General features: G+C 45.2%; 1 protein-coding gene across 4 annotated transcripts in view; it reads right to left on the reverse strand.

Annotated features, from left to right (window-relative positions):
- LOC118377089 (fibroblast growth factor 13) overlaps nt 1-24,868 on the reverse strand; it is a 197,694-nt gene that overhangs the window by 89,561 nt on the left and 83,265 nt on the right. For 3 of the 4 annotated variants that reach the window (XM_052509353.1, XM_052509351.1, XM_052509350.1), the window contains exon 3: nt 13,912-14,082. The exons of the other annotated variant lie outside the window; for it this stretch is intronic. In XM_052509353.1, coding sequence (XP_052365313.1) covers nt 13,912-14,082 — 171 coding nt within the window. The remainder of the gene's footprint in view (nt 1-13,911; nt 14,083-24,868) is intronic. 4 annotated transcript variants of the gene reach the window in all.

Below are 24,868 nucleotides of genomic sequence, written 5' to 3' on the forward strand. Positions count from 1 at the left end.
GTGTGTTACTGCCATAGAGAGTAAGCACGATCTTAGAAGGTAGCAGTCAGACATGCAAACTACACTACACGCATGACTGTTACAGTAGTGCTGGGAATCAGTGTGAAGGGTGCTGATTAGATCACAAAGTTTAAATCAAATCAGATACAATTTTATTTGTCACATGCGCCGAATACAACTGGTAGACCTTACAGGCTATATACAGTGGGTACCGGTACAGAGTCAATGTGAGTGGACACCGGTTAGTCGGGGTTATGGAGGTAATATATACACTGCCGTTCAAAAGTTTGGGGTCACATAGAAATGTCCTTGTACAGTGTTGACATTATTAATGTTGTAAACTGTTCTCAAATGTTAGTAAAACTAAATGCATGCTTTTCAACCGATCGCTGCCCGCACCCAACAGTTCTGACTTAGAATATGTGGACAACAACATATAGAATAGAATCAGCTTCCTATTTCGCAACAAAGCCCCCTTCACTCATGCTGCTAAACATACCCTCGTAAAACTGGCTATCCTACCCGATCCTTGACTTCGGTGATGTAATTGACAAAATAGCCCCCAACACTCTACTCAGCAAATTTTGTCACCAAAGCCCCATATACTACCCACCACTGCGACCTGTAGGCTCTCGTTGGCTGGCCCTCGCTTCATATTCGTCGACAAATGCACTGGCTCCAGGTCATTTATAAGTCTCTGCTAGGAAAAGCCCCACCTTAGCTGTGCTAGCATAATTGCAAAAGGGTTTTCTAATGATCAATTAGCCTTTTAAAATGATAAACTTGGATTAGCTAACACAACGTGACATTGGAACACAGGAGTGATGGTTGCTGATAAAGGGCCTCTGTACGCCTATGTACATATTCTATAAAAAACATCTGCCGTTTCCAGCTACAATAGTCATTAACAACATTAACAATGTCTACACTGTATTTCTGATCAATTTTATGTTATTTTAATGGGCAGAAAATGTGATTTTCTTTAAAAAACAAGGACATTTCTAAGTGACCCAAAACTGATCGGTAGTGTACATGTGGATAGAGTTATTAAAGTGTCTTATGCATAGATAATAACAAAGAGTAGCAGCAGTCTAAAGGGGGGGCAATGCAAGTAGTCTGGGTAGTCATTTGATTAGATGTTCTGTTCAGTAGTCTTATGGGTTGGGGGTAGAAGCTGTTTATAAGCCTCTTGGACATAGACTTGGCGCTCCAGTACCGCTTGCCTTGCGGTAGCAGAGAGAACAGTCTATGTCTAGGGTGGCTGAAGTCTTTGACAATTTTTAGGACCTTCTTCTGACACCGCCTGGTATAGAGGTCCTGAGTGGCAGGAAGCTTGGCCCCAGTGAAGTACTGGGCTGTACGCACTACCCTCTGTAGTGCCTTGTGGTCGGAGGATGAGCAGTTGCCATGCCAGGCAGTGATGCAACCAGGATGCTCTCGATGGTGCAGCTGTAGAACCTTTTGAGGATCTGAGACCCATTGCCAAATCTTTTCAGTCTCCTGAGGGGGAATAAGTTTTATCATGCCCTCTTCACGACTGTCTTGGTGTGCTTGGACCAAGTCGCACACGCACGCACGCGCACACGCACAAGCACACGCACACACACACACACACACACACACACACACACACACACACACACAGAGGATGCATTGTACACACTGTGTGCTCTCCTTGAATCTCACACTACCTCCTTATCCTCTTGTAAGTGCATTGAGGAGATCATGTAATATCCCAGTCACAGTGCATGTCAGCCCCCTTATTAAGTCAGCGTTGATGTGACATTGAGAAAATGTTAGCTGGCTGCCTCCACCACAGCACAGCCTGCCTCCTCTGCAGGGCCCAAACACACACTATCATAAACATCATTTATTCATGTTCCACACACAAATAGCTGCTTTCGCAGAGAGCGAGAAAGAGTATTAACACGCAGTGTTGTCGGAGTGTGTGTGCTCGTGCTTCAAGGGCCCTTTTGTTTGGCTCTCGTCAACATTGAAGCTGGGGAACGAACGGGACCCAGGGAAAGGCATGGTGGGATACGCAGTTATGACACACTCACACACTGTTCTGCTGAAATGCAATTACTGCACGTCGTCAGTCTTGCGAATGGCAGTAACGCATTACACATTTGGATAGCTGGGTGGGGGGCTGGTGAAGGAAATAGATGAGTGTGTTAGCTCTTATCGTGTCTCCATCCCCACCTCCACGGCTCAGTGCTCCACTGACAGCTTAGTTTGTCAATAAGACACTGACAGTAACTGACAGGCCAGAGTATGTCTGAATGTAAAGCGGTACGGGAGGGTGTTGCGCCAAATGTTGCCTCCCTAACACATACCCCTCTGTACTCTACAGACACAGAAACAATATTCACCTCGGTGGTCACATTAAGAAAGGGGGGGAACTGTTCAAACCTCAACCCAGAGGGACACAACGACTGGAAGAGGTGATTGATGGGGGAAAGGAGGACGACTCGGCAGTGACAAGGGCAATAGAACACAGTGACAGAGTTATGACATGGACTCGTCATGATTACTGGCTTCTTTGCGCAGCCTGCTGAGTGCTCCATACATTCTATAGTATAGCCGGTAAATAGAGGGGCCCGGTTTGGGTCTGTATAGGGCAGGGATCATCAACTAGATGCAGCCGTGGGACAATTTTTACATGAGCAGATGGTCGGGGGCTGGAGCATCATTACAAATAATTGGTAGACTGCAAATTGACCTCAAGAAGCCCAAACGGATCTAATATTTGACTAAAACAATCATTTCAAAGCCTGCTTACATTTGTATACAATCACGTGTCTCTTTATTATGCGTGGGAATACTTGGGAACAAAAAATCACTTGGAGCTGATTTATTCATTTTTTTGCTCAGAAAACATGGGGGGCCAAATAAAAGCACCCGCGAGCCGCCAGCTGGGGATCCCTGGTATTGACTTTAGTGTGGAGTTGGGGAGGATCAACACAAACCACTGAAATATGGATGGGATGTGTACACAGATCAGCCCCCTGGGCACGACTTTTCATCTAGAGTGGAGAAACAGCAGGAAGGAGAGAAATAGAGGGAGAGATGGAGAGAGGTAAAGAGAACATGGGACGGGAGAGAGAGAGAGAGAGAGAGAGAGAGAGAGAGAGAGAGAGAGAGAGAGAGAGAGAGAGAGAGAGAGAGAGAGAGAAAAGTAGGGGGTTATAATGATGGAAAGGAGATAGGAGACAGAGAAACAGACAGCTTGACAGACCGGCTGTGTCGACGAGGGCTTTATGGCTGAGGGGTCTAGTGGACTGGGGCTAGGGAAGAGTGGCTGCCTCCCTACCTGACCCTGTGGGTACTGTATATCCCTCTGATCCTATGCCCTTGGTGAGTCTGATAGAGTCTGATAGTGCAGCAGATGTGATACTGGCTACTGATGTGTTGTTCTGTGAAGCAAGTGTGTGTAATACAGCGTTGTGATGGGGATCACCGTGGGATTAGGTAGAGATAGTACTGAGGTAAGTGCAGCAGAGATAGTACTGAGGTAAGTGCAGCAGAAATAGTACTGAGGTAAGTGCAGCAGACATAGTACTGAAGGGAGTGCAGCAGAGAGTGCTGATGTGAGTGCAGCAGAGAAAGTACTGAGGGGAGTGCAGCAGAGATAGTACTGAGGGGAGTGCAGCAGAGATAGTACTGAGGGGAGTGCAGCAGAGATAGTACTGGTGTGAGTGCAGCAGAGACAGTACTGAGGGGAGTGGAGCAGAGATAGTACTGAGGTGAGTGCAGCAGAGATAGTACTGAGGTGAGTGCAGCAGAGATAGAACTGGTGTGAGTGCAGCAGAGACAGTACTGAGGGGAGTGGAGCAGAGATAGTACTGAGGTGAGTGCAGCAGAGATAGTACTGAGGTGAGTGCAGCAGAGATAGAACTGGTGTGAGTGCGGCAGAGCGAGAGGTCTGATGTTAGTGCAGCAGAGCGAGAGTACTGAGGGGAGTGCAGCAGAGATAGTACTGAGGGGAGTGCAGCAGAGCTAGTACTGATGTGAGTGAGGCAGAGCGAGAGTACTGATGTGAGTGTGGCAGAAAGAGTACTGATATGAGGGCGGCAGAAAGAGTACTGATGGGAGTGCAGCAGAGATAGTACTGAGGGGAGTGCAGAAGAGATAGTATTGAGGGGAGTGCAGAAGAGATAGTATTGAGGGGAGTGCAGCAGAGATAGTACTGAGGGGAATCCAGCAGAGATAGTACTGAGGGTTGTGCAGCACAAATAGTACTGAGGGGAGTGCGGCAGAGCTAGAGTCCTGAGGGGAGTGCAGCAGAGATAGTACTGAGGGTTGTGCAGCAGAGATAGTACTGAGGGGAGTGCGGCAGAGCTAGAGTACTGAGGGTTGTGCAGCAGAGATAGTACTGAGGGGAGTGCAGCAGAGATAGTATTGAGGGGAGTGCAGCAGAGATAGTATTGAGGGGAGTGCGGCAGAGCTAGAGTACTGAGGGTTGTGCAGCAGAGATAGTACTGAGGGGAGCGCAGCAGAAAGTGTCCTGATGTGAGTGCAGCAGATATTAAAGAACAACCGAGTGTCCCCTATAATTTCCTGTAACCTCACATCTGCAGTACATTACACATTTCCCCATTCCATGTGTTCTCCATAGTCAGTTAAAGGAGAGTGAATACAAACATCCAAATGTACAACTGGAGCTGAAAAAGACGACCAATGTCAGTTCGCTCACTGTTGTCATGATGTGTTATTGAAGCTTACTTATAAAACAACATGGTTTTTGACGTCAAAGACCCAATATAAGCTCAGTCTTTGATGGCAGCAAACAGTGATCCTACTGTATATTGAGTTTCTCATCTCTCTGAAGGACTGTTCCGGTACCACTGGAAATACTACACACAGAGTTACTTCAAGAGAGGGTTCTTCAAGGGTTCTTTTATAAGGGTGATGGTTCTACCCCTTAACTTTTTCCACATTTTGTTACGTTACGGCCTTATTTTAAAATTGATTATATCGTTTCCCCCCTCATTAATCAACACACTATTACCCCATAATGACAAAGCAAAAACAGGTTTATAGACATTTTTGCCAATTTAGAAGAAAACAGAAATATGTCATTTACATAAGTATTCAGACCCTTTACTCAGTACTTTGTTGAAGCACCTTTGGCAGCGATTACAGCATCGAGTCTTCTTGAGTATGACGCTCTGACTTCCGGCGCCGACAGAGATGGCCGCCTCGCTTCGCGTTCCTAGGAAACTATGCAGTTTTTTTTTTTTTTTTACGTGTTATTTCTTACATTGGTACCCCAGGTCATCTTAGGTTTCATTACATACAGTCGAGAAGAACTACTGAATATAAGATCAGCGTCAACTCACCATCAGTACGACCAAGAATATGATTTTCGCGAAGCAGATCCTGTGTTCTGCCTTTCAACCAGGACAACGGAATGGATCCCAGCCGGCGACCCCAAAAAACGACTCCGTAAAAGAGGGAAACGAGGCGGTCTTCTGGTCAGACTCCGGAGACGGGCACATCGTGCACCACTCCCTAGTATTCTTCTCGCCAATGTCCAGTCTCTTGACAACAAGGTTGATGAAATCCGAGCAAGGGTAGCATTCCAGAGGGACATCAGAGACTGTAACGTTCTTTGCTTCACGAAAAAATGGCTCACTGGAGAGACGCTATCGGAGGTGGTGCAGCCAGCGGGTTTCTCCACGCATCGCGCCGACAGAAACAAACATCTTTCTGGTAAGAAGAGGGGCGGGGGCATATGCCTTATGGCTAACGAGACGTGGTGTGATCACAGAAACATACAGGAACTCAAATCCTTCTGTTCACCTGATTTAGAATTCCTCACAATCAAATGTCGACCGCATTATCTACCAAGAGAATTCTCTTCGATTATAATCACAGACGTATATATTCCCCCCCAAGCAGACACATCGATGGCTCTGAATGAACTTTATTTGACTCTTTGCAAACTGGAATCCATACATCCCGAGGCTGCATTCATTGTAGCGGGGGATTTTAACAAGGCTAATCTGAAAAAAAGACTCCCTAAATTGTATCAGCATATCGATTGAAGGGCGGGAAAAACGTTGGATCATTGTTATTCTAACTTCCGCGACGCATATAAGGCCCTGCCCCGCCCTCCTTTCGGAAAAGCTGACCACGACTCCATTTTGCTGATCCCTGCCTACAGACAGAAACTAAAACAAGAAGCTCCCATGCTGAGGTCTGTCCAACGCTGGTCCGACCAAGCTGATTCCACACTCCAAGACTGCTTCCATCTCGTGGACTGGGATATGTTTCGTATTGCGTCAGATAACAACATTGACGAATACGCTGATTCGATGTGCAAGTTCATTAGAACGTGCGTTGAAGATGTCGTTCCCATAGCAACGATTAAACATTCCCTAACCAGAAACCGTGGATTGATGGCAGCATTCGCGTGAAACTGAAAGCGCGAACCACTGCTTTTAATCAGGGCAAGGTGACTGGTAACATGACCGAATACAAACAGTGCAGCTATTCCCTCTGCAAGGCTATCAAACAAGCTAAGCGTCAGTATAGAGACAAAGTAGAATCTAAATTCAACGGCTCAGACACAAGAGGTATGTGGCAGGGTCTACAGTAAATCACGGACTACAAGAAGAAAACCAGCCCAGTCACGGACCAGGATGTCTTGCTCCCAGGCAGACTAAATAACTGACACGGCCTGCAACGAAAACATGCAGTCTCTCCTTCACTGCAGCCGAGGTGAGTAAAACATTTAAACGTGTTAACCCTCGCAAGGCTGCAGACCCAGACGGCATCCCCAGCCGCGCCCTCAGAGCATGCGCAGACCAGCTGGCCGGTGTGTTTACGGACATATCAATCAATCCCTATACCAGTCTGCTGTTCCCACATGCTTCAAGAGGGCCACCATTGTTCCTGTTCCCAAGAAAGCTAAGGTAACTGAGCTAAACGACTACCGCCCCGTAGCACTCACTTCCGTCATCATGAAGTGCTTTGAGAGACTAGTCAAGGACCATATCACCTCCACCCTACCTGACACCCTAGACCCACTCCAATTTGCTTACCGCCCAAATAGGTCCACAGATGATGCAATCTCAACCACACTGCACACTGCCCTAACCCATCTGGACAAGAGGAATACCTATGTGAGAATGCTGTTCATCGACTACAGCTCGGCATTCAACACCATAGTACCCTCCAAGCTCGTCATCAAGCTCGACCCCGCCCTGTGCAACTGGATAGTGGACTTCCTGACGCGCCGCCCCCAGGTGGTGAGGGTAGGCAACAACATCTCCACCCCGCTGATCCTCAACACTGGGGCCCCACAAGGGTGCGTTCTGAGCCCTCTCCTGTACTCCCTGTTCACCCACGACTGCGTGGCCACGCACGCCTCCAACTCAATCATCAAGTTTGTGGACGACACAACAGTGGTAGGCTTGATTACCAACAAAGACGAGACGGCCTACAGGGAGGAGGTGAGGGCCCTCGGAGTGTGGTGTCAGGAAAATAACCTCACACTCAACGTCAACAAAACTAAGGAGATGATTGTGGACTTCAGGAAACAGCAGAGGGAACACCCCCCTATCCACATCGATGGAACAGTAGTGGAGAGGGTAGTAATTTTTAAGTTCCTCGGCATACACATCACAGACAAACTGAATTGGTCCACTCACACAGACAGCATTGTGAAGAAGGCGCAGCAGCGCCTCTTCAACCTCAGGAGGCTGAAGAAATTCGGCTTGTCACCAAAAGCACTCACAAACTTCTACAGATGCACAATCGAGAGCATCCTGGCGGGCTGTATCACCGCCTGGTACGGCAACTGCTCCGCCCACAACCGTAAGGCTCTCCAGAGGGTAGTGAGGTCTGCACAACGCATCACCGGGGGCAAACTACCTGCCCTCCAGGACACCTACACCACCCGATGTTACAGGAAGGCCATTAAGATCATCAAGGACAACAACCACCCGAGCCACTGCCTGTTCACCCCGCTATCATCCAGAAGGCGAGGTCAGTACAGGTGCATCAAAGCTGGGACCGAGAGACTGAAAAACAGCTTCTATCTCAAGGCCATCAGACTGTTAAACAGCCACCACTAACATTGAGTGGCTGCTGCCAACACACTGACTCAACTCCAGCCACTTTAATAATGGGAATTGATGGGAAATGATGTAAAATATATCACTAGCCACTTTAAACAATGCTACCTAATATAATGTTTACATACCCTACATTATTCATCTCATATGTATACGTATATACTGTACTCTATATCATCTACTGCATCCTTATGTAATACATGTATCACTAGCCACTTTAACTATGCCACTTTGTTTACATACTCATCTCATATGTATATACTGTACTCGATACCATCTACTGTATCTTGCCTATGCTGCTCTGTACCATCACTCATTCATATATCCTTATGTACATATTCTTTATCCCCTTACACTGTGTATAAGACAGTAGTTTTGGAATTGTTAGTTAGATTACTTGTTGGTTATTACTGCATTGTCGGAACTAGAAGCACAAGCATTTTGCTACACTCACATTAACATCTGCTAACCATGTGTATGTGACAAATACAATTAGATTTGATTTGACAAGCTTGGCACACCTGTATTTGGGAAGATTCTCCCATTCTTCTCTGCAGATCCTCTCAAGCTCTGTCAGGTTGGATTGAGAGTGTCTCTGTATAGCTACACCTACTCATTCCAGGGTTTTTCTCTATTTTTACTATTTTATACATTGTACAATAATAGTGAAGACATCAAAACTATGAAATAACACATATGGAATCATGTAGTAACCAAAAAAGTGTTTAACAAATCAAAAAATTCCACTAATTTACTTTCAAGAAGGAACACCTATTTATTGAAATGCATTCCAGGTGACTACCTCATGAAGCTGGTTGAGAAAATGCCAAGAGTGTGCAAAGCTGTGGTCTTTTTGGGTGGCTATTTGAAGAATCTCAAATATAAAATATATTTGGATTTGTTTAACACTTTTTTGGTGACTACATGATTCCATGCATGTTATGTCATAGTTTTGATGTCTTCAGTATTTTTCTACAATGTAGAAAATAGCAAAAATAAAGAAAAAACCTTGAATGAGTAGGTGTTCTCAAATTTTTGACCAGTAGAATATTTTTAGGTCTCTCCAGAGATGTTTGATCTCTGGTTTAAGTCCGAGCTCTGGATGGGCCACTCAAGGACATTAAAAGACTTGTCCTGAAATGCTCTGGAGCAGCTTTTCATCAAGGATCTCTCTGTACTTTGCTCTGATCATCTTTGCCTCGATCCTGACTAGTCTCCCAGTCCCTGCCGCTGAAAAACGTACCCACAAGCATGATGCTGCCAGGTTTCCTCCAGAAGTGACGCTTGGCATTCAGGCCAAAGAATTCAATCTTGCTTTCATCAGACCAGAAACTCTTGTTTCTCATGGTCTGAGAGTCTTTAGGTGCCTTTTGGCAAACTCCAAGCGGGCTGTCATGTGCCTTTTAATGAGACACTTCCGTCTGGCCAATCTACCAAAAAGGCCTGATTGGTGAAGTGCTGCAGAGATGGTTGTCTTTCTGGAAGGTTCTCCCATCTCCACAGAGGAACTCTGGAGCTCTGTCAGAGTGACCATCATCTTCTTGGTCACCTGCCTCACCAAGGCCCTTCTCCCCGGATTGCTCAGTTTGGCTGGGCGGCCAGATTCTTGGTGGTTCCAAACATCTTCCATTTTCTTGGGGACATTCAATGTTGCAGACATTTTTTTGGTACCCTTCCCCAAATCTGTGCCTCGACACAATCCTGTCTCTGAGCTCTACGGACAATTCCTTTGACCTCATGGCGTGTTTTTTTCTCTGACATGCAGTGTCAACTGTGGAACATTATATAGACAGGTGTGTGCCCTTCAAAAACACGTCCAATCAATTTAATTTACCACAAGTGGACTTGTAGAAACATCTCAAGGATGATCAATGGAAACAGGATGCACCTGAGCTCAAATTCGAGTCTAATAGCAAAGGGCCTGAATACTGAATACTTTCATTATGGGTTATTTAGTATAGATTGCTGAGGGGGAAAAATAATTTTAGCCATTTTAGAATAAGGCTGTAACGTAACAAAATTTGGGAAAAGTCAAGGGGTCTGAATACCTTCTGAAGGTGGAACCATGATCACTCAAAGAACCCTTAGAACCCTTAAATGGTTATTTGCAGTTCAGAAAATGGTTCATTATAGCATCATAAACATTCTACTGTATATAGAACCTTCAGAGCATGGTTCTTTATATAACCTTTTAAAAGGGGATTCTATATAGTACCCCAAAGGGGTCTGCTATCTTTACAAGCCAAATAACCCTTTCTGATACTATATGGAACCCTTTTTGCTAATTATGTAGTACCACTCCAGTACTGTATGTCCAGACAGTGTTCCTGAGAGAGGCAGCTGTGTGTTAGACTGCTGTGTGTTAGGCAGGGGTGGAAAAAGTACCCAATTGTCAAACTTGAGTAAAAGTAAAGATACCTTCATTGAAAATGAAAAAAGTCTTAAAGTATTTGGTTTTAAATAAGGAATACCTAGGATAGGATAAGTAATCCTTCTCACCCCCCTTAAAAGATTTAGATGCACTATTGTAAAGTGGCTGTTCCACTGGATGTCATAAGGTGAATGCACCAGTTTGTAAGTCGCTCTGGATAAGAGCGTCTGCTAAATGACTTAAATGTAAATGTAAATGTAAATATACTTAAGTACTGTATCAAAAGTAAATGTAATTGCTAAAATATACTTAAGTCTCAAAAGTAAAAGTATATATAATTTCAATTTCCTTATATAAAGCAAATCAGACAGCATCATTTTCTTGTTTTTTAAATTTAAGAAGAGCCAGGGGGCATGCTCCAACACATTTACAAATGAAGCATGTGTGTTTAGTGAGTCCGCCAGATCAGAGGCAGGAGGGATGATCAGGGATGTTCTCTTGATAAGTGCGGGAATTTGACAATTTTCCTGTCATGCTAAGCATTCAAAATGTAATGAGTACTTTGTTGTATTACGAAAAATGCATGGAGTAAAAAGTACATACTTTTCTTTAGGAATGTAGTGAAGTAAAAGTTGTCAAAAATATAAATACTAAAGCAAAGTACAGATACCCCAAAAAGCTACTTATTAAGTAGTACTTTCAAGTATTATTGTTATTTAGGTAATTTACACCACTGGTGTTAGGGTAATGCCTGGGAGGGTTCTTTGTACTGAACATACGGCCATAGCACCGCCACGGACCACATCACATCAGTCTATTAAATGTTAATGACACCCCAGCTAATATGTTACATAAGGCAGCAGTCTCTCTCCCCTCCTTCCTTTGTAAATTCATTCGCGTCACAGTGGAGTTGCAGCCAAACTGAATAATAGATCTGTCGTTTCTCGATCTGTCGTTTCTCGATCTGTCGTTTCTCGATCTGTCGTCTCTCTCTCTCTCTCTCTCTCTCTCTCTCTCTCTCTCTCTCTCTCTCTCTCTCTCTCTCTCTCTCTCTCTCTCTCTCTCTCTCTCTCTCTCTCTCTCTCTCTCTCTCTCTCTCTCTCTCTCTCTCTCTCTGTGTGTTGAAGAGCAGCCCACTCATCTGATTCAACAGGGGATTGTTACCTGATGATATCATGTAGCTCTGAAACCACATGACAAACCAGCTTACACTGCAAATGTACTATAACCCGCAGGGAATCATCTTGCTTACCAAGCTGTCTGGAAGTCTGAAAAGGAAGGCACCTTCATATTTTGCAATCTTAGTACTCTACTGATGAACGTGGCACAAGCCTCGGGCAATAGACAATCAACCCCTAGTATTAAGCATACATGCACAATGCCTTGGCATGCAGGTGTTAAGAGCACACTAACGTTACTGTACGTCTACCCCTCTCCCCAATGAGCATGACTATACACAGGCAAACCAAACCATCATGCGTCTGCAAGCGCCAGGGAAGGGGGTAGAGAGAGAGAGGAGATTAGGGGAGAGGGGGAGGACGGAGAGGAGAGAATGGGGTAGAGAGAGAGGAGAGAGTAGGGGAGAGGAGAGGGGGAGGACAGAGAGGAGAGAAAGGGGAAGAGGAGAGGGGGAGGACGGAGAGGAGAGAAGGGGGAAGAGGAGAGGGGGAGGACAGAGAGGAGAGAAGGTGGTAGAGAGAGAGGAGAGAGTAGGGGAGAGGAGAGGGGGAGGACGGAGAGGAGAGAAGGGGGAAGAGGAGAGGGGGAGGACGGAGAGGAGAGAATGGGGTAGAGAGAGAGGAGAGAGTAGGGGAGAGGAGAGGGGGAGGACGGAGAGGAGAGAAGGGGGAAGAGGAGAGGGGGAGGACGGAGAGGAGAGAAGGGAGTAGAGAGAGAGAGGAGAGAGTAGGGGAGAGGGGGAGGACAGAGAGGAGAGAAGGAGGAAGAGGAGGACAGGTAGAGAAAGGGGGAGGGGCAGCGAGCGGGAGGAGAGATGGGAAGAAGGAGAGGTGGGGGATCTTGGGCAGGGGGGAGTCGGATAGTTACTTAATAGGTGGGGCACATGTCAATACCGCACCAGCGTTATCTTACTATGACCCTAATGTGCATATGCTATACAGACAGAGGGATAGGACTGTAGCACAAGTTGCAAGCTTCTTATTTTACGAAGCCTTGTGGTTGAAATAGAAACGCTAAAGTATGGTGGACAGCAGATGCGTCATTCTATAACCCTTCAGGGGGTTTTATTATTTCTTTATTTTGGCTGGAGCATGTGCCCCTGGGTGACAATGACCCAAGTCTGATGTTTGGAGGGGGTTTGGGTGGGCTGTGCTCCACAGGCAAGCGTAAGACACACACACGCACACACAGACACGCACTATGAGTGAGAGCACGCACAGGACAGATACTTTAAAAAAAATAGGACAGGAATGGAAAGGAAACTTTGTTTTGAGGAGGAGGGGAGAACTACCAGTTCAGACAGAATATAAGAGAGTGATAGAGAGGGGAGAAGGCAACAGATACAAACCAGAGAGTGATAGAGAGGGGAGAAGGCAACAGATACAAACCAGAGAGTGATAGAGAGGGGAGAAGGCAACAGATACAAACCAGAGAGTGATAGAGAGGGGAAAAGGCAACAGATACAAACCAGAGAGTGATAGAGAGGGGAAAAGGCAACAGATACAAACCAGAGAGTGATAGAGAGGGGAGAAGGCAACAGATACAAACCAGAGAGTGATAGAGAGGGGAAAAGGCAACAGATACAAACCAGAGAGTGATAGAGAGGGGAAAAGGCAACAGATACAAACCAGAGAGTGATAGAGAGGGGAAAAGGCAACAGATACAAACCAGAGAGTGATAGAGAGGGGAAAAGGCAACAGATACAAACCAGAGAGTGAAACCAGAGAGTGATAGAGAGGGGAAAAGGCAATACAAACCAGAGAGTGATAGATACAAAAACCAGAGAGTGATAGAGAGGGGAGAAGGCAACAGATACAAACCAGAGAGTGATAGAGAGGGGAAAAGGCAACAGATACAAACCAGAGAGTGATAGAGAGGGGAGAAGGCAACAGATACAAACCAGAGAGTGATAGAGAGGGGAAAAGGCAACAGATACAAACCAGAGAGTGATAGAGAGGGGAAAAGGCAACAGATACAAACCAGAGAGTGATAGAGAGGGGAAAAGGCAACAGATACAAACCAGAGAGTGATAGAGAGGGGAGAAGGCAACAGATACAAACCAGAGAGTGATAGAGAGGGGAAAAGGCAACAGATACAAACCAGAGAGTGATAGAGAGGGGAGAAGGCAACAGATACAAACCAGAGAGTGATAGAGAGGGGAAAAGGCAACAGATACAAACCAGAGAGTGATACAAACCAGAGAGGATAGAGAGGGAAAAGGCAACAGATACAAACCAGAAGGCAACAGATACAAACCAGGGGGGGGTGCGGACAAACCTTCAGGCTCTGAGCTCTCTTTGTTGACCACTTGCTTCAGCGGGCAGCAGAAGATTTCGTGACACTTAGCACGAAAGGGGGACCCTTTGCTCCTTAAATCCGCCGATGAGTGGACGGAATCCTGCCGCAACATAATGTACTCCTGGGTACCGGGAGCAGCGTCATCCTGGACTGCGGTGGTGCCACAACAGAATGAACTGAGGTTAGGGGAGCGCTCACCACAACACAGGCAGCAGAACAACGCAGGGAAGAAACAAAAGGCATAAGAGAAGACAGCAACAACATCACATCAGCAACCACTAGAGAATTATTGCAACACAACACAGTCTGCTACAACAGAGGAAGAGAGAGGAAGAGACAGGAAGAGAGACAGAAAGAGAGAGAGAGTACATCAAGCTCACTAAAACAACAAAATATACCCCTAAAGTAACACCAAGAGAGGGAGGGAGGGAAAGAGAGAGAAAAACAAAGGGAGGAGGAGTACGGGGCAAACAGATAGAGACAAATGGAAGCCAAACGTTATCACTGCGTGTCCCAAGGTCATTCTTAAATCATTCTAGAGTGTGAGAGGTTGGGTAAAGCAAGGCATGCGCGCAGACTGCAGTCTACCATCTGCAAGGTCAATACCAGCAGATCTAAGGTCAGACTGGCGTGCTACTGACCCCAACCAGACAGTGCCATTTTTAAGGGAAGGCAAGCAAATGCAACGGCATGCGCAGATCCCAGACCAGAGTGTGGTGGTCCCGGATTGTTTTCATGAAATCAACACATGCAGAGACGATATTATTACAGTGCAGATGATGAATTCAATGAGGAAATGATGCCATCAACTGTGTTTTGTTTTCAGTGTACTGCTGTAGGCCTGTGTGATGTCCACGAGAACATGTCTATAGGATCAGACACATTGTAAATGACCTGGGCAAGATGACTACACCCCATTTGTCTTCTCCTCCGCACGACTGCCTTAGTCACCATCCTCCATTCATCTCTTAAACGGCATATATCCACTTGTACAGACAGTGAGAGGCCTACTGATCCACCTGCTCTACACAGCCAGCCTCACGAGCTGCTTCCCCCCTAGAGAAAACCGAGTCTAAATTAAGTCTGGGCGAAGTCATTATAATCTATTGTCATCTCGTGTTATGATTTTGGGCTGACATCCAAAAGTCCTCTGTGGTGTACTGGCTCAGTGATAAAGTATCATCTTCTCTCCTCTCTCTCTCTCTCTGCTCAGCTATTAAAAGTAAAACATGAATGAAATATGTACAGTTGAAGTCGGAGGTTTACATACACCTTAGCCAAAAACATTTAAACTCCGTTTTTCACAATTCCTGACATTTAATCCGAGTAAAAATTCCCTGTTTTAGGTAGGTTAGGATTCACACTTTATTTTAAGAATGTGAAATGTCAGAATAATAGTAGAGATAATGATTTATTTCAGCTTTTCTTTCTTTCGTCACATTCCCAGTGGGTCAGAGGTTTACATACATTCAATTAGTATTTGGTAGCATTGCCTTTAAATTGTTTAACTTGGGTCAAAAGTTTCGGGTAGCCTTCCACGACAAGTTGGGTGAATTTTGGCCCATTCCTCCTGATAGAACTGGTGTAACTGAGTCAGGTTTGTAGGCCTCCTTGCTCGCACATGCCTTTTCAGTTCTGCCGACAAATTGTCTATAGGATTGAGGTCAGGGCTTTGTGATGGCCACTCCAATACCTTGACTTTGTTGTCCTTAAGCCATAACTTTGGAAGTATGCTTGGGGTCATTGTCCATTTGGAAGACCCATTTGCAACCAAGCGTTAACTTCCTGACTGATGTCTTGAGATGTTGCTTCAATATATCCACATAATTTTCCTCACTCATGATGCCATCTATTTTCTGTGCACCAGTCCCTCCTGCAGCAAAGCACCCCTACAACATGATGCTGCCACCCCCGTGCTTCACGGTTGGGATGGTGTTCTTCGGGTTGCAAGCCTCCCCCTTTTTCCTCCAAACATAACAATTGTCATTATGGCCAAACAGTTATATTTCTGTTTCATCAGACCACGTTTCTCCAAAAAGTGCGATCTTTGTCCCCATGTGCAGTTTGGCTTTTTTTATGGCGGTTATGGAGCAGTGGGTTCTTCCTTGCTGAGTGGCCTTTCAGGTTATGTCGATATAGGACTTGTTTTACTGTGGATATAGATAATTTTGTACCAGTTTCCTCCAGTATCTTCACAAGGTCCTTTGCTGTTGTTCTGGGATTGATTTACACTTTTTGCACCAAAGTACTTTCATCTCGAGGAGACAGAACGCGTCTCCTTCCTGAGCGGTATGACGGCTGCGTGGTCCCATGGTGTTTATACTTGCGTACTATTGTTTGTACAGATGAACGTGGTACCTTCAGGCATTTGGAAATTACTCCCAAGGATGACCCAGACTTGTGGAGGTCTACAATTATTTTATGAGGCCTTGGCTGATTTCTTTTGATTTTCCCATGATGTCAAGCAAAGAGGCACTTTGAAGGTAGGCCTTGAAATACATCCACAGGTACACCTCCAATTGACTCAAATGATGTCAATTAGCCTATCAGAAGCTTCTAAAGCCATGACATAATTTTCTGGAATTGTCCAAGCTGTTTAAAGGCACAGTCAACCAAGTGTATGTAAACTTCTGACCCACTAGAATTGTGATACAGTGAGTTATAAGTGAAATAATCTGTCTGTAAACAATTGTTGGAAAAATTACTTGTGTCATGCACAAAGTAGATGTCCTAACCGACTTGCCAAAACTATAGTTTGTTAACAAGAAGTTTGTGGAGAGGTTGAAAAACAAGTTTTAATGACTCCAACCTGAATGCATGTAAACTTCCGACCTCAACTGTATAGAACTGTCAACATGTTCCTGGTTCTGTTGCCAATGAGCACACTCTCTCCCGCCTCCTACCAGCTAACCCTCTAACCGGAGAGCTCGATACGCACACCTACAGACACGCGCATTTACACACACTCAAGGAACACACACACACATACAGGCACGCACGCACATGTGCACACAAACGCACAAACACATGAATAAGGCCCCTCTATCTTCACCTGTGGGACCAACTCACTGCAGTGAGAAATAAAGGGGGACACAAACACCTTTCGGTCTTTTTAGAAGGACAGAGATCAAACGAGGAGGTCGTGTCCACGGCTCACACAAAGAGGCTGCTCTGCCATACAGAAAAGCATTTCAAAGGTGAGCAATAATTAGTCTTTACACCAGCATTTAGCTCGACTCTGAACAAGGACACCCAGACTAAACAGAAGACAACATAGAGGTTGACTTTAGTTAATAGCGACAGCTAACGAGTGTCTCTCTTGTTGAGCACCTGTCGAACCCCAGTAAGAGTAGCTGTCGTCATTGGCGTCGGCTAATGGGGATCCTAATAAACCACAGTACAGTGTAAAGTGACTCGCGGGTCCATTAGCACACCAATTGAGCGCCACTATCCTATTTTTCTCCAGAAACTAGGCCTATATGCCTTTGTCTTAGTGGAGACCAACGCCAACTAGTTGAAACTTTCCCTGTGTTTTGGGTAGACAAAAGACACTGAGGAGTGTTAATGCACCTGTTCTGAAACCTGACCTCTTTCCAGAGACAAGCAGTTCAAATCAAATCAAAATCAAATCAAATTGTATTTATATAGCCCTTCGTACATCAGCTGATATCTCAAAGTGCTGTACAGAAACCCAGCCTAAAACCCCAAACAGCAAGCAATGCAGGTGTAGTTGGGGGGAATCTTCCATCTTGCTCAGATCCTTCTGTAACATCTAAAAAAAAAAAAAAAAAGACAAATGAATTGTTTTATAAATTGTATCTTGAAGATCGTATTGCCCATTTGAAGCCCTGATAAGGGATCTCTCAGTGCACAGTGGACTCCCCACCCCTCCTCTTTCCCTCTCTATCTGTGAGAAGTGGCCCTCGTGAAGAACACTCACCCTCTTCACAGACAGCCTGCACTGCCGGGTGCCGGTCACTTCATGCTGTAGACCAGGGTCCAACTTCACACTGCTCACTAGCACATGTACTAATAAACTCTGCTTTTTCTCTCCCTCTCTCATCTCATCTGCAATGGGATGAGCTCCACTGATGCAGGTACGATGGGGGGGGGGGGCTTGTCTCAGGATCTCATCAGCAGCAATAAAAATGATAGTTGACAGGGGCCAGGGGGCGACCTGGGGAGTGGGCACGAGCAATTTACAAGTGGTGGCTCGCAATTCCATCAAACAGGAGGGGAGTCAAGCATTTTGCATGATCTGGCTAGAAATCGTTAATCTCTCAAATTAGAATCAAAATTAAGCAAAGAGTTAGGTCTGTAGCCGCAGGTACACATTACTAAAATAGCTTGTGCTCATTGTGGAAATACAAGTGGTTGAATGCCATTGTCTGTCGGGATGCAATATTTATAGTTTGGCGATGTCTCATGATTTTTGCGTAGTTTTATTTTGGTTGCGTTGGGTCACCTTGGCGACAGTGAGCTGAGGTGAACTTGAGGTTTTCTTTGAAGCAGAGAGCGAATGAGCTTGCATATTTTATTCTGGGTCTTTGATCCTCCGTTTCTCCCTCTCTCTCCACAACTCTATCCAATAGGAGTAAAGTAGCTCCCTGGAGTCACATGATCTCCCGGTACCAATCCTCCCTAACTCCAGTCAGGAGATTCATCACCGGAAAAGTGTAGAAACGACTTAAAGTAACCCTCAAAATACATCATATTCCTCCTTTAAGTTGTCAATGCCGTCAGAATTAGGAGCACAAGCTTACTACTGTATGAGATCCTTTGGGAGAGAATACATCTTTTGATGGATATTCACAGCTCAGTCACTGAACGTGGATATCCATCTCTGTTTAAATATCAACGACTATCAAGTCAGAGCAAAGTAATAGTCATTGTTGTACACAACTGCCATCTCTAATATAAACACCAAAGAATATATAACAAATGTCCTTTAAAAAAGGAATGCCTGCTCGTGTTTTCCTATGGCTAGGGACAGTACAGTGTGTGCTGAAACGTCCCCAGCCTCATTCCATTACCACAGAGGCCGCATGATGCAGTGGACAGGACCAAACCATTCCCACTAATGCTGCCGATTACACACAATGGTCATGGGCAGTGCACACGCTTTTCCACGGGGAAGTAATTCATTTAAGTCAATCTACACTGCATATAAGGGACTATGAATCTAGAGGGACTCTCTCAGTCAGAGGGGTTCAGCCATGTCGTTACATTTGCTCATCAAGAGAGAGCAAACAGAGGGTGAGCTGCTTTGATTACAGCGTGGCCCACACCCTCAGCCTCCCACTCTGCTTTGTTAAGTTTGAAGGATAGAGGTCACCACAGGTGTCAGAGCCAACTGCACTCGTTTAATCATAACGTCAACTGAACAATACAGAACGTGGGGTGTAAAATAAACCCAGGGTCAACCACTGTAACAGTAACACATTGTGTGACTATCCTACTGTACAGCTATAACATGCTCCCACTCCACTGCTGGCCCTGAGGCCATGAACACCACATACACCCCAGGCGGAACCTGTAGGGCGCCCCTTACCCTCTCTCATAAGGACGCACACACACATCGATGCCCACACACACACACACACACACACACACACACACACACACACACACACACACACACACACACACACACACACACACACACACACACACACACACACACACACACACACACACACAACCACACACACACACACACTCATGCCTGCACCCACACACAATTACACTCCACCCCTCACACCTCTGTGAGTCACGGCCCATCAAAGAGGCCCTGGGTGGTGTTTCTGTTTACAACCCCGTCTCTTCCTCCGAGTGAGCACGCTTCCTGAAACGACCGTCGTCAAACACACACACAAGTGCGCGCCCACACAAGAATCCACAATGGAAGAGCGTGAGTGACACTGTGCATAGCTGTGTGGGCGCGCATTAGAGAGGGCTGTGAGAGAGCAATGAAAGGGCAGAACAGAGAAGGATTGAAGTGCAGAGCTAAGCTGCTAGCCACAGATCGAAGGTTTTTATGAATATCTGAAGAAATAAGTAAAAAACAACTAGCTTTGACTAATCTTTATTGAGACGAGAAATACTGTAGTGAGAGAGACTAGTAAGGATAGAGTGAGCAGAACCTCTCTCTCTCTGTCTCTGTCTCTGTCTGTGTCTCTCTCTCTCTCTCTCTCTGTCTCTCTCTCTCTGTCTGTGTCTCTGTCTCTCTCTCTCTGTCTCTCTCTCTCTCTCTGTCTCTCTGTCTCTGTCTCTTTCCCTGTCTCTCTCTGTCTCCGTCTCTTTCCCTGTCTCTCTCTCTCTATGTCTCTTTCCCTGTCTCTCTCGCTCTGTCTCTCTCGCTCGATCTCTCTGTCTCTCTCTCTCGTTCGCTCTCTCTGTCTCTCTCGCTCTCTCTGTATCTCTGTCTCTCTCTATTGAGTATTGATCAAATGTCAAAGCTTGACCTACTTGATAAGTCGCGTGTGTCTGTATGTGTGAGAACAGGAGTGTGTGTGTGTGTCTGTATGTGTGAGAACAGGAGTGTGTGTGTGTGTGTGTGTGTGTGTGTGTGTGTGTGTGCGTGTGAGAACAGGAGTGTGTGTGTGTGTGTGTATGCGTGTGTGTGTGTGTGTGTGTGTGTGTGTGTGTGTGTGTGTGTGTGTGTGTGTGTGTGTGTGTGTGTGTGTGTGTGTGTGTGTGTGTGTGTGTGTGTGTGTGTGTCAAGCCAATACGTGCATCAATATTTAGTTCAATGCCTCAAAAAGCACTAAATGCAACATCCTTTTAGTTTTCTACTACCATCTGCCTTTCTGTGTCCCAGAGCAACCTTGTAGTAAAAACATGACATGAATACCAGCTGAATTGGATTGTGGCTTAATCTCCGTTTCCAGGAAGACATAGGAGGGTTGTCGTCCTGGGAGCCACTCTGGGAGTCACTCTGATTCCTCTGCTCCTGATGAGAAACCTCTGACAGCATGCAGCAATAGGACTGTGTTTATATTACACAAAGGGAGAGTTTCCTGATGTCAAATTAAGCCTAATAATGGACTAGAAAAGCGTGCTCAATATAAAATCTCCATTGAAATCACTTTTAAGGCTAAATCGGTGTTGTCCGAGAAACCAGCCCATAGTCAGTCACTCAATAAAGTCAGACAATAAAGTGTCATCTATATATTTGGATATCATACTCCCAAATCATATGCTGCTGATATTAAAGTCAGACAATAAAGTGTAATCTATATATTTGGATATCATACTCCCAAATCATATGCTGCTGATATTAAAGTCAGACATTAAAGTGTAATCTATATATTTGGATATCATACGCCCAAATCATATGCTGCTGATAATAAAGTCAGACAATAAAGTGTAATCTATATATTTGGATATCATACTCCCAAATCATATGCTGCTGATAATAAAGTCAGACATTAAAGTGTAATCTATATATTTGGATATCATACTCCCAAATCATACGCTGCTGATAATAAAGTCAGACATTAAAGTGTCATCTATATATTTGGATATCATACTCCCAAATCATACGCTGCTGATAATAAAGTCAGACATTAAAGTGTAATCTATATATTTGGATATCATACTCCCAAATCATATGCTGCTGATATTAAAGTCACACTGAAGTGGATGACTGAAAGGGGTTTAGGTGCCATCAGGTCTCTAAAAGATGCTGTCTGTTTGTCAAATACTAACAAATACTACAACAAATAGCTTACATTTTCAAAACAGTCCTTTATTTCACCTCAGAAACCACCTCTTTTTTCGACATATAGTCTTCCAATGGAAGTCAAAATCCATGTAAGGCAGAGGCTGGAAGCCATCTTGAAAATATACCATGGCAAAAAGAGAGCGAGCGAGAAAATCAATGTAGAACGTCTATTTGTGGCCAAACAAATGTGTTGATGAATCCACCTCTCAGTAGGTCATGAGGATGGATGCATTTGCTGTGCCAATCCTGAGGTCTGGACCGGGCCCGGGAGAGCAGAACACACTAACGGCTATCATCTGGTGGCTCTCGCCATCGGCTGTGTCCCCCCCCTCCTCCTCCTCTCCTCCTCCTCTCATTCACTGTGGCAGAGTGCGAGGAGAGTGTATGGTACTGTATATCAGTGCTAAGTGCAACCCGATACACACACACACACAGCCATTCAGAAAAAGTACTGCGTATAACTCTGTTCGCACTCTACAGACACAGAAGCCAAATCAAAGGAATCAAACAAAATGTAGAAATGAAATACCAATAAAAGAGCGAATCTAACCACAGGCTCACGACTAGAACACAGAAGAAGTGGTGCTCTATCACATGCTGTTGTTGTATGGGCGGTGTGGGAGGAGAGGTACTTCAACAGTACATATCAAAAGGTTGTCGTCTCCTCCTTCACATTTAAAACACCTCTCTCACTGAGGAGTGTCAGGACCTCGGAATAAATACTATATCAACAAACCTCACTCACCTACTGAAGTGGGAGTGAACAGATAGAAATCTGTGGTTCGCTGTAGCTGGTGCTGGGGAGGGTCGACGTCCCCCTATAGCCTACAGAACAGTTGTATGGACGGGGAGAGTTGTTTTACTCAGTCACACACTGCATAACCTCCCCAGCTCAATGCAACTTCTATGGGCCAGCTCCCCTGCTTCGCTAAAGGGTAATGATCAGAAAGTGAAACGAGGTGTGAATGACTGGGAATAGTGTGTTTAGTCATAATCTCTCTATGGCTGAGCTAATGGTCTGGATGTGCACTGAGCTGGTTTACCGTGTGGATCAATGGCACCTGCCGACCACAAGTCTCCAACATGGCTCTTCATGCCTGGGGAACTGTGGGATTGTTGATATTGTACATATGATATACAGGTAGGTGGACAGCTCCCTACAACTCGGAGTTCAAAGGTCAGACTGGATTGGTTCTGAGTGCAGCATAGGTGAAAGTGAAAACACAGCAGGACGCCAAACACACATATTCTTAAACATATACACAAATATTCACACATGAACACACACACAATCACACATGAACACGCATGGAACAGGCATTAGCGCTAGCTAATTGCTTAGGTTGAAAGGCGCCGTGGCTAGTAGGGAGAAGACCGTGAAGGAGCACAGACCACCGCTAAGATGGATTAATGCTAACGTTCACATTCAGCGCAAACAGCCGGCAGCCAGCAGCAGATAGGAATAATACTGTCTGCTCTCAAAACCTATAGCTGCTTAACCAATCATTAGGTCTGTAAAGCAGACAGATTGGGTGAGACAGTGGAGGATGATGAAATATAATTTGATCTGCAGTGCATTCGGAAAGTAGTCAGACCCCTTGGCAGAGCAAAACCCAATCCATGAGCTCGAAGGAATTGTCCGTAGAGTTCCGAGGCATAGATCTGGGGAATGGTACCAAAAAATGATGTCTGCAGCATTGATGGTCCCCAAGTACACCTTGGCCTCCATCATTCTTAAATGGAAGAAGTTTGGAACCACCAAGACTCTTCCTTGAGCTGGCCACCCGGCCAAACTGAGCAATCGGGGGATAAGGGTCTTGGTCAGGGAGGTGACCAAAAACTCGATGGTCACTCTGACAGTGCTCCAGAGTTCCTCTGTCGAGATGTGAGAACATTTCAGAAGGACAACCATCTCTGCAGCACTCCACCAATCAGGCCTTTAGGGTAGAATGGCCAGATGGAAGCCTAAAGGACTCAGACCATGAGAAACAAAATTCTCTGGTCTGATGAAACCCAGATTGAACTTTTTGGCCTGAATGCCAAGAGTCACATCTGGAGGAAATCTGGCACTATACCTTACGGTGAAGCATGGTGGTGGCAGCATCATGGTGTGGGGATGTTTTCAGCGGCAGGGACTGGGAGAGTCAGGGTTGAGGGAAAGACGAACGGAGCAAAGTACAAAGAGATCCCTAAGCACACAGCCAAGACAATGCAGGAGTGGCTTCTGGACAAGTCTCTGAATGTCCTTGAGTGGCCCAGCCAGAGCCCGGACTTGAACCCAATTTAACACCTCTGGAGAGAGCTGAAAATAGCTGTGCAGCGACGCTCCCCATTCAACCTGACAGAGCGTGAGAGGATCTGCAGAGAAGAATGGGAAAAACTCCCCAAATACAGGTGTGCACAGCTTGTATTATCATACCCAAGAAGACTCGGGCTGTAATCGCTGCCAAAGGTTCTTCAATAAAGTACTGAGTAAAGGGTCTGAATACTTATGTAAATATGTAAATATGTTTTTATACATTAAGAAGAAAATCTAAAAACCTGTTTTTACTTTGTCATTGTGGGGTATTGTGTGTAGATTGAGGGGAAAAAACTACACTTTAATCAATACAAAAAAACGTAACAAAATGTGAAAAAAGTCAAGGGGTCTGAATCCTATACGAATGCTGCTAAGTGACAGAGAGAGAGAAGCCTACTGTATATTTAATCCCTATGGGACTGTGATTGACAGTAATGTGTGATATAGGGCTTAGGGTTCGTATTTTGAATCTCAAATCTGTCATTGTGTACAAGAGGTATGTGAAGGAATGAAACCGACTGTATTTGTCATCTGCCAATGACTGGAACGAATTGCAAATATCACTGAAGCTTGAGACTTATATCTTTATCTAACTTTAAGCATCAGCTGTCAGAACAGCTTACCGATCAATGCACCTGTAAACAGCCCATCTATAAATAGCCCATCCAACTACCTCATCCCCATATTGTTATTCATTTTTTGGCTCCTTTGCACCCCAGTATCTCTACTTGCACATCATCATCTGCACATCTATCACTCCAGTGTTGATGCTAAATTGTAATTTTTTTCACCACTATGGCCTATTTATTGCCTTACCTCCCTAATCTTATTACATTTGCACACACTGTACTGTATATATATATTTCTATTGTGTTATTGACTGTACCTTTCTTTATCCCATGTGTAACTCT

The sequence above is a fragment of the Oncorhynchus keta genome, chromosome 4 (assembly GCF_023373465.1).
Source record: "Oncorhynchus keta strain PuntledgeMale-10-30-2019 chromosome 4, Oket_V2, whole genome shotgun sequence".
In the NCBI taxonomy this organism is placed as follows: Eukaryota; Metazoa; Chordata; class Actinopteri; order Salmoniformes; family Salmonidae; genus Oncorhynchus; species Oncorhynchus keta.